At 42.1% G+C, this 15,251-nt stretch overlaps 1 protein-coding gene across 2 annotated transcripts in view; it reads right to left on the reverse strand.

Annotated features, from left to right (window-relative positions):
- Positions 1 to 15,251, reverse strand: part of LOC121183483 (neurturin) — a 39,119-nt gene that overhangs the window by 9,399 nt on the left and 14,469 nt on the right. For both annotated transcript variants that reach the window (XM_041040578.1, XM_041040579.1), the window contains exons 3-4: positions 12,269 to 12,410; positions 9,978 to 11,528 (exon numbers count right to left, since the gene is read on the reverse strand). In XM_041040578.1, the coding sequence (XP_040896512.1) occupies positions 9,978 to 10,008 (31 nt within the window). In that variant the 5' untranslated portion in view covers positions 10,009 to 11,528; positions 12,269 to 12,410. The remainder of the gene's footprint in view (positions 1 to 9,977; positions 11,529 to 12,268; positions 12,411 to 15,251) is intronic.

Below are 15,251 nucleotides of genomic sequence, written 5' to 3' on the forward strand. Positions count from 1 at the left end.
GGGAGTTTAGCTGTTTTTATATCAAAACCCTATCTCAGTTCCTCCATGGGAAAGAGCGTAAACTCAAGCTGCAACTCCGGATTACCCACTGTGCAAAGTGGACCCATCTAATAAGAGTCAATAGCAGAAAAAATATGGCTGACTGTGTTCATGGAAAAAAAGAGCCCACTGGTAGTAATTATGACGGGAGCAAAGGAGGAAGTCAGGTGACGCAGAATAAAGAGTGACCAAGTCCACATTAGTAGGAGGTTGGGGTGGATAGATGGGTAAACAAAACACAGGACCGTCACGCAGGAGACGCTGTTAGTTTCCTGTTTGAGACCACTAGTTACTGTTTCTTTAATCCATGAAGGTCACAGCATGTTAGTCACTTTAACCGTGACGATGAAGGTCTTCTAACCTTAAGCAAGCACCAACTTTAATCCAAACCACAATCTTTTCTTAAACCTATCTATGGAATTTTTGTGCCCAAACCTAATCAACCTGTGACCATTTCATAAGCTTAACTGTATGTTTAATATGATACCCATGACAATGAAGGCCTGCCACTATAGATGTGCTATTTCAGGAGACGCTCCTGTGGTCCACATCAGAAGACAGGTGCAAACAACTTATATGGACATTCAGGTTGGAGGACTTGTTGTTCAGTGAGAAAAAGTGCTGAGGTTAATCTCCTGGATTCAGATGAATGAGGGATTTTACACATTCATTAAATAGAAATTATCAAAGTATAAAAGTATAAAGAGAGCTGAATGCTAAAGTGCTGAATAAGGCAAACATCCCACTGACAGTGTGACAATGCTATTCTTAAAGCTAGTCACTAAAATGGAAATCAAATGCTCATCAACATGGAGACATGACTGCTGCCCTGTATGGCATTAGAGCAAAGGTCAGTGTCATGGGACATGTCCCTCATTGAATTTCAAATCAATCACATCAAGCACATTAGACTTATATTTTAACTTGATAATGGTTTTAGGTCAAGGGATCCCCTACGAATATCCACAGTACATTCAGCCATTAGTTTTACTGATATCTTTAAAGTGGAAAATTCTGATATGATATTAGCAGAAGAGGAAGGATAATGTGACCACCAAAATCATTTGGAACTATCCTCTGGGGACCATAAATATACAGTATATCAAAGAGGAAACGCGTATGGTTGTGTTTGATCATTTAAGGCTGGAGCAACGCTTCCGTATAGAAACATCTCAGTGGGTTTACACAGAGAGGGGTGTTATGGGTAAAAGGAGATTGGGAGGTGATACACTTCCTAGTGCAGACTGTGTTTGACTTTCTTGCTCAGGTGTGCACAGGTGTGAAAGGAATCATGGTGTGAATTCATAATTCCTGCTAGAAACAGGAAATCAGTATGCCATTGTGGCCAAAGTTTACTTGTGACCCACAGAGCCTCCATAGTTAGTTTCATTCTCCTAACATTGTGCATAAACACTGTCTTCCGATCATAAATGGACTTTGGAACAAAATGCATATTATCCATGTTTATGGGTCTGAAGAAACAGTTGGGCTGTTTCCCAATTTCCCAATGTGTGTGAGCGTGAGTGGTGTGGAGCAGATGTCCAGGCAGACAGTGTTCAGCACCAAGCATGAGGCAGGAGCTTCTTCTTTTCTTACTGTTCAAAAGTAACCAAGCTGATTCATGTTTTTTTTTTTTTTTTTAAATAAAAGTATTTATTGAACACAGGTTGGAGCAGCAGTGTGTGGCGCTGTTGTGTCCTGACATTGTAGGCTTCAGTCTGATCCTGGCTGCAGGAGGTACTGATCAGGATTTCAGCGTCTCAGGCGGTCTGTGAGAAGTTAGCTCTGTTTACAGAAATGCCTTTAGCCAACATTTCTCACAGCTTTGTGTTTGTAGAACTGAACTAACTTCCAAGAATATCCTTTGCTTCCATGTTGAGCCTTCCACATTATTTAACAGGAGACAAATAAACCACAGAAACACAGACGTCACCACCTGCTTTCACCTTCCACTCGAGCCGAAATAGCACACACAAGCTGTGACAGTGCAGCTCCAATACAGAGTGTTAGTGTGCAGATAAACAACAGCCCCCATCCTGGTTCAAATCTGTTGATAGGCATCTTCATATCCAACTCAGAAGTCTCCTATTTATGTTTGAATAATCTTCACAATATTCAGAATGACTGAAAACAATATTTTACAGGGAAGCAACAGAAGAAGGTGCCTTCTCTATCCACCTAATAGGTACTAATACACCATATTCACTTATTAGACATTTCATCCAGCTCTATCTGGGTTATGAAATATGTTTACTTAAATGCAATTACGCAAAAACAGCTTCTTAAGTACGGAGAACGATCACCATCTTTTAGACTACACGAGATATGAGACAAAGACAACCGAACCACAAAGAAGTCACAGAGGCAGGGAAGGTGAAGGCAGGGCCACTATCGAGATCTCTCAGAGATAGAGCTTCAGTATGGATCCAAAACATGGCCTCAGGACAGAAAGTGAAAGGCACAGCATTTAAATCATTTTTCCACATGTAGGCTTACCAGCCCCCAACGCCAGCTTCAAATTCTCACAATTCCCAAAGCCACAAATAGTGTTTATCCCACAGCTTGTCCTCACAAGAGGTGATTTTGCCTCATTTTTCAGCTGTCCCTCACGTGTGTCTGATGGAAAAGATAAACGCCTCTGAATCATGACAGGTGTCTGCACAGACATATATCTATGTATCCGTAGGTCTTATTTTCTTCAGTTTTGTGCGTCACTACATGGAGTGTGTATTGGGATCTAAGTGCTGCCAAGCTGTTTGAATGCACAGACACAAATGGAGGACTGAAGTCCCACCTGCTCTGCTAACACAAGCTGCTTTCACTATAGACACAAAGAGGAATCCTGGATGATGGAAGATGGTGCCTATTCATTCCAAGCTGCTCACCCAGCCTTCATGGTTTAAAGATTTCTAATACAAAGAGTAATAATGAATATTTTGATTCACACAAGTGTAATTTATTGCATTTAGGCAAGCTAGTTCCAGTGTTTTTGGTCTTTCTATTTCTGGCGACTTTTAACAAACATTATTTCCCATGATCCCTGAACCATGGCGGGTTAAATGACACCAGCTCCACAGGATAGAGACACGTTCATTGCTGAATTGAGCTGTAGTTTTGACTTTACCCTTTCCTTGATCTTACCATGTTGTCTCCACAGACTGTGCAACCTTGTAATTTTGTCCAGTCACTGCAACTTTTCCAAAAATGTGACCAATGGTTGTAGTTTTCTGTGAGTTTCACAGTCCCAGCAGTGCCCCACACAAAACACTGAGCCACACACATGTACTGTGACGTGTGACACGAACATCTCACGTTTACCAACACTAATTACTGCTAAAGAGGCTGTGCAAGAAAACAGTTTGTATCGTGTACAATGTTGAGGTGGAACACAAACCAAAGTCATTGACTGACAAACCACAAAACACATCCAGAGAACGGCTTAAACCTGTGGACAACAGACAAGACAAGTCACCATGACAGAGGCTGCTGCATCCAGATCTATTACTACTGCTTTAAGTGCTACAAGGTGTTAGATTAAATGTGCATGGATAGTGGTACTGTTAATGAAGTGTAAATCACAGGCATGCTTATCTGTTTGTGTGACATACTGTTGTTCGTGTGTGTGTGTGTGTGTGTGTGTGTGTGTGTGTGTGTGTGTGTGTGTGTGTGTGTGTGTGTGTGTGTGTGTGTGTGTGTGCATTAGGAAAAAACGGAAATAACAAAGGAATTAAAAGTCTCAAATAGAATGTGTAAATGTGGTGTGAAAGCGTTATGCAAAATATCCAGCTGCTTATTTTCACTTGCTTTTTCAGTTTCATTTTCATTGCCCAGAAACACCTCAAAGCACTGCAACATTTTTTTTTTTTTTTTTAGAAAAGCCACTGTGAAATCAGGCATTTTATGCCACAACAAAAACTGGCTTTAACATCCTGAAGAGTCTGACTGCAGCAACTGCACAACAGTAATTGTGAATTGTGTTGACTAGCAGCCTACCAGGTAAAACAAACACAGGACCAGGCAGAAACTAAGCTAAATTGCAGTAAATGATTATTTACTGAATGAAGTAAAATCTTTTCAAAATGTTACTCTGAACTTAAATGACATTGTTGCATTATTCCAAGTAACAAGAAACAATTCACACAACTTTGTAATCGACTGAATGAAAATCATTAGGGGGGAGGAGGGGTCAGAAAAGAGGGAATGGTTACACATTCTTTTTTTTTGTAGAAGGGCTGTCTGACTTTGCAGGGGCAGATCTGTCTTTTTCCACACTTAGATTTTATTTCAACCTTCATTCGCAACTTTTATTATTTAAGAAATGACCAAAGTTAAGTTGAAAAGTTGACTTTCATGTGTTATGACCATGAAGCTGCACTTTATAAAGCTGCACTTATACAGAGAACAGTAACTTTGTCCCAACGCACACAGACACACACTTTATCATCGGTTCTTCCAGAGTGAACTGAACTGTAACAAACAACACTTCCAGCATGTTGACGTGAAACACGTGAAACACGTCAACATGTGTGTAAAACTAAATCAGCTGTGCATAAAAACCAGAGCTTACCGGTTTGAAATGTGAGAGCACAGAACTCCCTCACGCACGAGAGGTTGACTTTAATCTTTCTCTGTCAGTAAGTGCACATTGGAGGCTAATAGGAAAATTATTATTATTCCATTAGGCAGATATTAATGTTTGAATAGAGGTACACAATCAATAAATTACTTAAGGTTTGCTTCCTTTAATTATTAATGGTGAAACAAGCAATTCTAATACCTTTTTAATATTCTGAGAAAATGGGAGGGTCATCATAATATGATGAACTTTAGGAATATTAAAACTCAACATATAAGAAACATGTAAGAAAATAATGTAGACAGTTTGTTTTTGTGAGGTTCACTGGACAGAACATGGCTCTAACAGTTAGGTTAGAAGATGTGTTCTTCCACAGGGACACACACCAAAAACATATGCACACATTGTTCCTAAAAGCCTGTGGGATACAAAAGTCAACCTAATGGTTACAATGGTTCATTCACTTTCCTATTAGACCTGCTTTTGAATTCTGCAGTTGCCTGTATGGATCAGTGTGTGTGTAAAATGCCTAAATGAAAACAAACAAAAAAAAGAAATACAATGGATGCTGTAATATGGATTTCCTTTCCATGTGTGTGTTTACTGTGTCATAAGGCAAATTCATTCAGTTATTAAAGACAAAAAAAGCTCATTAATTATACGTTAACATATGTTTTTCATTTACTTATGACACAATGAATGTTGACATAAAAAGGAAACACACATTACACCGTGTATGATATTTCACTTTCGTTTGATTTGTTTGGCATTTTAAATCTCCCATAACCTCTGGAGCTGCTGAGTCCAATCTGCTGTTTAAACAGACCCTCATGCTGAAGAAGCACAGCCATAGACAAACATAGATAACTGGTTAGAACCTGAATTATCTGGTGAGGTTCAGAAAACTAACTGGGGAATACTGAACAACATGGTAAACCACCACAGAGACTGGTGGACAAAAAGCTTCTTCCCCTCCAGGTCCACAGTGTTTTATGACCATTGTCTCCACTGTTTTACTAAGCTTCTTGAAAAGGATAAATGTTTACAGATTAAAAAATGCTCCCCTCTGCCCCAGGTGCCCTTCCCCAGTGGTGACCCCTCTGGCTGTTTCAGGTCTCGCTCCGACAGCAGCTCCAACATGCATAAGTTATCACTGGCCCATGAAAGTAAGCTGCTGTATTAAGGAGCTCTGACTCAGACAAAGGTGGAAGTGTTCCTATGTCTGCCCAGCTTCGCTGCTTATTATCATAATTTGCAATAAAGCAGGCCTCTGTGATTCTGCCAGTAGCTGCTCACAGCCCATAACTCTCCCAGTGCCACCTTGCAGTCACTGTTTTTTTTTTTTTTTAGAGGGGGGGGGGTTTAGAAACACCAGAATTTCTCCTGTAGTTTTCGCACAGGTGTAATAAATTGTATTGAAATTATACTTGTGCTTCTTTAAAACACACAACTGTCGGAAGCATTAACTTCCTGTATCAGTTAAAAAGAAAGGCCAAAAAAAAAAAAAAAAAAAAAACTCACAACACTACATGATCCAGAGATGCTGCTCTGGAGAACGTCAACAGAAGAGACTAAATATTGTGACTTTCCTGTAGTGTCTCACCACAGAAACACCCAATGACCCAGAACAGGCTGTATTTTCCTCTTTGTACCACAGGATGGGTTCACGGCAACATGTTAGCTCTACATTTTACTGCGACCAATGTCCCTAAAGGTTTGAATAACATTTTCAAACAGGTTATTTAGAAAAAAATACTATCGTAAACAATCCAGACTGTGGCCACAGTTACTGGCAGCTGTCTCACAGCAGTGATCTATTCCTAGTTTTGGTGTTTTCCAAATTAAGACCATATTTTCCATGTGATGGAAATCAGCCCTGTTGATCTGACCCCTGCCTCTACCCCACATTTTGGAAGAGATTTTCCCATCTGCCTCTGACTCTGTAAACCATCTGCCACATATTTTAGCTCTGCCTTGGAGTATCAGTGCCCTTTTCTGGTTAGACTGCAGAGCCCTTTAGCTGTCTTCACTACAAATATGCCTTGATTGTTTGATCCCAGTAAAAGCTGGATATCTGCACGGCAACTATTCCATATCAGTTTGAGGTTCACCTTTACAAGTTAGTTCAGCAAACCTGACAATGGTGGGTCGCTGTCTGACTGTCTGGGTTTAGCAAAGCAACCTGTGGATCCTATTATGGTGGTAGAACTATGACCAGTGCAATGACCATCCTGTCTCCTACCAATGACATTTCTGTTCAACTAAACTGCAACAACAAATATGTTCTTGAGAAATGTAATTGGAACCAGATTACATTTCCTGTTACAGTAATGAGGATATGTTGTTAATGTACTTATGTGGGAAGCAGCAAATATGCTGATGCTGAACACATCAGTAAAACGTTCACAGGCAACTTATTTGTTTTCTGCCATAACATCTGATCTTTCAGAGTACCACATCTCCAAGGTCCCTCTGCTGACACGTTGGTTCTGTACTTGGAGGAAATGCACAGAAATGGTAGTAAAGCCTCTGGCTGCAGATTGTGCTGCTGTTTGTTTACAGTGTAAAACTCTTTTCCATCAACATAACAAAATGCTTTCCAGGAAAAGCCATTCCCATTTCTTGAGTTACTGTTGTGTCATGCTGTGCTGTGATTGGCTTAGCTGGCAAACTGATGAGACCAGTAGTGTGATTGGCAGAGATAATGATTCACCAAAACACCAAGCTCCAAGCTGTACTCCACATCTCACAGCCCTTTCGCCCTCATTGCACTTGGAGGTGCCCACACAAGTCCATGTACCTACAACCTACCACTCTGGACTGGTCACTGTGCTTGTGTCATTAAAATAATGTGTTAGTTTAAAACTGCATTAAAACTTAAGTTATGGTACAAACTGACAGATGCAAAGCCCCCACGTACAGTATCTCCCTGTCCTGAAGTTTATTATAACTAGTTCATCTGGACACCTGACAATTGTAAGTATAACATTCACTGTTTTTTTTATCAGATTTGGTCTCCACCTCTATGTCCACTGGCTAATCAGTCAGCTGTTTGGTGCTGAACAGGTAGAGTACACCTTATCACAGCTTGTTTGCTTGAAGCAGCTGCTGGTAGAAAGGGTTGATGCAAATGGCAAAATGTGAAAAAAAAAAAAAAGGTCCTCAGTTCCCCAAACAAAATTACTTTTTTAAAAAAACAAAACAAAAACCGTTATAGTGCTTTATGGGAGACGGAAACAGCTTTCACAAATAAGTTCTGATGTAGAGAACATGTAACTGTAAGCTGATGTTGTACTATCTGAGAGGAAAGAATAATTACAACTCACAACCAGCTGAAAAAAAAATCCTGTGACTTAGTGATGAAGTTACACCATTGGTGTATGTCTCTGAGCTTATCACTTCCTTAAACTGATACAATAATGTCAAACTCATGAGTGTACACCTCAAAGAACTTGCAACAAGCAGTCATGCCTGAGAGGAAGAAACAGTCCACAGCGTGGCTTCATTTCAAAAAAGAAAGATGACGACAGTTCTGGTTGTAATGTCTGTAAAATTGTGATTTCATGGGGGAAACACCAACAATAAGCTGAGACATCTTTCCAGGACTGCCCTATATTCGACCCACGAGTGCCACAATTTCCCAACACAGCAGCCACATCCACAGCGTTTCCCATACACAGGCTTTACATGGGCTCAGGTAGATAAATAGGACTTTGGTTTCAGCAGGTAAATCTTAAATTAGAGCACCTTATATGACTGTTTTCAAACTTTCTGGCTACACGTGTGAGCTGCGTGTCCTGCAGTGAGTGTTGACTGGAGGCTTCTCTTTGCACAGCTGTCTAACAAGCATCTACGCTAGTCTGCATGTGAAGCGTTTAGGGAACACCAGTAAATTGTACTACAGAAAATAATTCAAGTTACACTCTCCCCCTCTAAACTGCATAAGTCTCTGTGTGCCATTGGTCACACACATCACCGCAAGTAAATGGTCAACCTGTGGGACATATGCTGTCTGTTACAGAGGGTTGCCTTTCTTCTACTCTGGTTCTACACTGAGTTCAGACACAGAGATAATAAAACTGTTGTGTTGACGCTGAAAACTGATGAAAACCAGCAATTAATGCAGCTTTAATGATGTATTGGCATTAAGGTAAAAAATATACCACATGGAACACTTGCAACATTCATCTGCCACTCCACTTGTCCCTTTTATAACCTATGTGCTTCCGTTCAAATCAAAGCTTATCAAATAAAAGCATCTGAAGTCAAATTCCTCCTACATGTAATATTCCTGGCAAATAGATTGTGCTTCTGTGAACAATGCAGAGAGAGGTTTTAAATACTGCCTCAACACATTACAGCGACGTACCTAAAATAGACACTTGGACAGGGAAGCAAGTCACTGCTGAGCTGAAGCTCGGTCCAACAAATCATTGTCTGTAATGTTGTCCCAAACTGACTGTCCACCTCCATTTAATCTGAATCTGCTCCCTCAACACAGGAGCTGCTATTTATATTCCCTGATAAATAGGAGCAGAATATAAGTGATGACAAACTAACATGTCTGCCATTATAGAAATGAAAGGGTTGAAAAAGCACATTGTTTGTCTGGTTGTTTCGTATGGTCTGTCCACGCTGGAAGATGCAGAGGTTAGATCGGCACAAAGAGGTTAAAAGAGGCCTCTAGAGATGTATGTGTACGAGTGTGTTTGATTTCATAAAATAAATCGGCTTAATTTCTTGTTATAAAATAATTCCAAGCTGAAATAAATACATTAAATAATCATGATCTTTATATTAAAACCTAACATTCTAATTTTTCTTTATGAATCTAGAGTAGACAACAGTATTAAGCCTGTAGTGATGTCACTATATTCTTGGGCAATAATTCTCTCACTAGAAAGTAATAACATGTAGTAATAAATATTTAATACACGGGACCAGATACTGTAATAGTGTTCTTTGCATATGAGATATGCTGCCTTATTGTTCTGGGAACTGAAGCTACAGAACATGACCTTAGATCAATTTATAAGCCTCCATCCTTTAATACTTCCTATCTGTCAGTCTATAGCAGTCACAGATTTGGAGGGAGATGTGTGGAAAGCCACAAGTCAGAGTTATGAATTGTGAAGCTGCAACTCAACATCAGTAAAGTAAATAGATGCAAAGCCATGTTTGATCGAAGGCTTAAGGACGTTTCTTTTCAATATACGACACATATCAAATCATTATCCTTTATATTCCGGCCCAGCTGTTATTAGAGAACGGAAGCTGAAGTTGAGGAGCTTCAGAAACTTTGAGTCTGAACTCAGCTCTGAACTCTGCTGGAATCCGTCACATCAGTCATCGTTTTTCTTACCTTTGCCAACTTTGCTCTCCCTCCCGATCATGGACGTGGGTGTACAGAGCAAACCGCTGGCGTTCCTGTGCTGCAATAATCCACTGACACTTGGATCTTCTCTGCGGGGCTCTGCGTCGCTTCCTCGGTTATATCCGGTGGCATAGTGTCGCAGTCCTGCTGTCGGTGCTCCTCATGGCTGGAGACGCTGTCAGAGTGTGACAGCACTGACCGCAGAGCTGCTCCTGCGGGACTGAGCTCACTGCTGTCAGATACGCTGCTGATGAGCCCGGAGAGCTGCCGTGCGGCGCCGCGCGTCCTGCAGCAAGACAGGTGTGGGCTCCGACCGGAGCTTCATTTCCAGATGTGTGTGTGTGTGTGTGTGTGTGTGTGTGTGCGTGTAGCCTACGGTGTCATGTTCCCTCCTCCATCACATGATCTCTTGCTGTGGCATTAAAATCAACTCAACACCGGCTACATATTTACATAATAGGGCTTATTCTCTGCAGTGCTGAAGGAAGCCAGGGATCATACAAGCTGAAAATCATGAACTTGTTAGACACTTCCGTTACTTTTCAGATGTCACCATGATTTGTGCATCCTATACGAAAATATGAGCATTCTTCATACTATTTTTTAAGTAAGTGCCGCTTTTACTTACTCCTGAATTTTTTTTACTGCAGAAGAAAGATTAATCAGGTAATAATATCCATGAATTTATTTATGCATCCATGTATGTTACTTACTATGTGAGGCATTTTATCCTTTACTGAACAGAAATCAATGATACAGACAGGAAACAGGGAGTGAGAGGGGTGTACAAAATGCAGCGAAGGTCCCCAAGGAAGGGGAATCTTAACCATTAGAGCAGAACCTTCCCCTTAAACTAGATTTTGACACAGGGGCCTCTACAAGACTTGGCCGCAAACTTATCCAGTAATGGTCTAATAATGCAGGACCTGCCTTACCTAATACTGTACTATAGCTCTGCAAATTCCCTAAGAAATTAGCAACAAATCCATTTTCTCATGCTGTGAACCTGGGGTCTGTCCTCTCAGGAGAAAAAAACGACAGCATCAGTTATTCAGTGAACGTCACACCATCACATGTTTACATTCATGTGTCAGCGGTCACAGTGAGCGAAGGAGCAAAGGACGGAATCCGGTGAACTCACTATAACTGTTCACCTCCCATTTCCTGCAGACAGTTCACCTCAGGCTCTCTGAAAAACGTGGTGCGACCAAGCTGTTTTTGTGTGTATGTTTATTTTGCAGTCAGATCCGAAAAGACTGCATCATTTCTCAGCATCCACGTAGTGTAAAAAACGATTTCAGGACGAGCATTTTCTCTTGGCTGATTGTGTGGTGATCTAAAAGCTTCAGATTGTCCATCAAACTGATCGGCCAGTGCTCCATCTTGCAGGGACATTAAAGAGAGGTGCTCAGGTGGTAAGTAGTACATTGTTGGGACATTAAGAAATAATCAGGGTTAATTCCATGTGAAAACAACACCGGGCAAATGTTTTTCCAATCTACATCATGAGGTCAGTCTGTGAGTGGATGAACAGCAGTCCTATCAGAAGAAAAAAAAAAAAGAATTTAGCAGTAAAATAGGTAAAAATCAAGAGCGAGATCATATCTGACCACAGCACCTTCACGTCTGAAGTCGCTCAAAACACTGCAGCATTCTTTTAAATGATAAAGTGTTTCTGACACAGCAAACTGTTTGCCCAGACAGCACAGCAAAAGAGCCCACAGGTCTCAGGAACACATTTCCCACAAGCAAGCGCTGGTGTGCAGACCTCAATCCTGTGCGACTTATCAAGATTGGCCGGGACTCAAGTAAAACTCCGCTCCAGCCTTTTAAACCCCTCTCCTGATTGTTGCTCTCCAGTCAGGAACCCCGTCCACCACCCCCTCCTCCACCCAGCATCTCCAGCAGCCACCCCCGCCAAAAACACAAGATTAAAACCCTCGGAAGGCTGCAGTTCCTTCTATGGGCAGCGACGGCTGGCTGATCACCGCTGGAGCCTGACCCTGCCACCCTCTACCGACCAGGGTCTCCCTCTCAGCTTGAAAGGCTGCCTGATGGGTGATGGGAAGGTGGCAGAGGCCTGACAGGGGCAGTGGGGCAGGAGACAAGAGCTCAGAGGGGCACTGAGGAGTGACCTGGGATGCACCTCTCTGGTCAAACATTTATTCAAGACAAACCTGCTCAGGGAGCTATGTCTCTTCACAGGAAGAAGCACCTGCCACTGCTGAGTAAACCAAAGACACTCGTAAAAAACCGTGGACAAAGAAGAACAAACTCACCGAAACACGCTGAAGACCTCTGAACTTCTGTTTTGTTGGCATCACCTTCACAACTTGCTCTTCTTCTCTTCAATCCCACAGACTCTTTTACTCTGTCTGTGTCTACAGTGTCATGTGGACAGGGACACAAAGGACCTGAAGCCTTAAATGCAAAACAGAAGAAATAAAGCATGGAAATTCAGTACAGAATCAGAAACAGGGTCAGGATTAAAGTCAGAGCCAGAAGAAGAAGAAGAGAAGGATCTTATTAAACATGTGTACTCGTTTCTGAGTCTTGCTCTGGATTTGATCATGGTCAGGCTATGATCCTCGCATGAAACACAGAGACCTGATCATTCCTCTCCCCTGTGGGGTGAACATGAGAGAAACATTATCCAGGTTTCTGTTCGTCTTTAACTCCTCAACATCTCAGCCTGTCTCTGTCACTGTCCCATGTCCCCACTGATGAGCTACTCCAGCCTCTGAGATTTGCATATACGTATGTATATTTACAACTGGGGGCCAGTTAGTATACTACAGAAAACTGAAGTGGCCCCCTCTTGTACATCAGGCCCTGCTGCTGACGCTCTGCACATGAGGCTGTACTCTGTATTCAACTTCTGCTCTCCAAGAAACCATTCCTGAGCAGCAGCAGCAGCAGAGGTACCTCAGTCCTCCATGTGTCCAGACTGCAGGTCCCAGCAGGGAGTCTCATTCTCAGCCTGCACAGCCACTGAAAAAACAACAACACCAGCCACCTGCTCAGACACCCAACACTCTACCAAAGTAATGCAGTCAGGTAAGAAGTGCTGAAATCATACTGTATAATCAGGAACTGTTCAGCTACAGCACGGAGTCAACAGCTACATATCTGTAGCTATCCCATACATGCACTATACTCTGGTATATATAGTTTCAGAAGATGTCAGAAGAAGATAATGTGTTTTAAATTTGTAGCCACACTTAAGCTGAATTGTCTTTACACATAACTGGTTAGCCTTGACTCAGAATTTCTTTTTTCTCACGTTCACTGTACGTCAACATGGGTCCACTTTGTGTTATCTTCAGTCCACGTGTCTCTGACTTGTGTAGGATCTAAATATAAAACCACTTGAACACAGGAACACACACTCATGTTTACCAGCTAAACTCTGATGCTTCCCACTGACAGACAAGCGAGACAAGACATCCACAGCACAGTTACCAGAGTGAGTCTGACTCTGGTAAACGGCTGCTTTTGGAGACTGCTTCTGATCTGAGTTTAGATTCTGTGTAAAATTGAATTTGGAGGTCAAACTGAAAGTGAATGTGCTTAACGTGAGACTTTGATCTGTGATCGTAGAGAAAGTAAGAATTTAACCAAGTAAACAGCATCTGAGGTGGGGGAATGGGCCGCTCCTCGTGATCCAGGCTGACACGATGACTGGATAATTACATTAAAACCTCGCCTCCAGCAGATTTAAATTCTTGAGAACACAGGTACTTTCAAACAACACTCCCCCCCCCCCCCCCCCCCCCCCCAGCAGGTTTCCAAATCCACTTTCGATGAGTTACACCTTCCATCTCTGGCACTTGCATAAGTCACCTCAGCTCTGCTTCCTTTGCCGGACTTTGCTTCTCATCCTACAGGGCGTTTAACCGGCTGCACCTGATTATTTTTCCATAAATCTCGACCTAACACAGAGCACTACATCATCAGTCCTCTCCTCCACACTTCCCAAAGGATATAATTAACATTTCCTTGCCAACGGAATGATGGCTTAACCCTTCAGAAAGAAATTGATGGCTGAAATAATTTTATTTCAGTGCTAATTTAAACTCAATTTAGCCCCTGTCAGTATGATGTATTTTCAGCTGTATGGTTATCAGCTGCACAAACAGTGTGTTAGTGCAGGATGAATAATGTGGAGGAAATGGGAACTCCGGAGAGGTTGTACAAACCACAGCTTGACCTCCTATCAATTGTCATTTTCTGTAGTTTTGCTTGTAAGTCGCTACTTACATCTGACTTCAGAACCAAGAGCAACACGCATGCCAGTGTTTTCCAGAACAAAGCGTATGAGTGACGGAGCGATGTGAGCCGACTGCCAAACCTCTTCAGTCATGGCCAATTACAACTGGCAGCTGATGTTAGAGAGCGGGCAGGCACAGACAGAAGCATCCTGACAAAATAACCCCGATCATCAGCATGTGCACTGAGAGCGGAACATTACCCTGCAATCAGCGCGCACCCTGAGGTCAGGGCCCGCCGCTGCTCATGCCTTACCTCCCAAGATCTCAGCGGGACTCTTTTCTGTCTCACAGAGCACCCTGCTGCTCCTGCCTTCAAGAAGTCTCGCAATAGCTCAGAAGGACCTGATACCTTAATGTGGCTTTGTTCACACTGACCTTTTGGCACTGACTCCGCTGGCCCCCTGGGGTCCAGACAGAGTGTAAGGTTTTACATGGGGTCACTGTTATCCTGGGTGGTCACGCATGGATCTAACAGTGTCTTGCTGGTGGCAGGATGCAGGCTGTGGTCAAGACATTTGCCCATTCAGGTTGGTCAAGCAATGTGACATCACATTTCAACAAGCGCCAAATCAAAACAGAAGTTATCTCAGACCACTGTTCACATAGAGCAGGCCTGCACTGTACTCTTTATAACATTATTTACAGAGACCCAACATTTCCCTCTGCAATTTAGGGTCACTATGTCACTAGCTAATGTGTTTCTGAGGTGTTTAGAGGCCAAATCCAATAACTTCAGCTTTGTCTGAGTTTAATAGCAGAAAACTGCAGGTCATCCATTGGGAGATAAGGAGATAAACACACAAACAGTGCAGGTAAATAACTGAAGAGAACTGGTTCAACACACTGGACAAACCGCAGGTAAAAAAATCCATAGGTACACATCATAGTGTTGCTCCACTGTTTACTGTTTAAGGGCCTATTTCCAAAATGTCCCAGTTTGAAAAAACAAAACCTCATACCAAAGCATCACAGTGTTCCAGAAGGTTCAGGT

Source organism: Toxotes jaculatrix, chromosome 6, assembly GCF_017976425.1.
Source record: "Toxotes jaculatrix isolate fToxJac2 chromosome 6, fToxJac2.pri, whole genome shotgun sequence".
Taxonomy (NCBI): Eukaryota; Metazoa; Chordata; class Actinopteri; family Toxotidae; genus Toxotes; species Toxotes jaculatrix.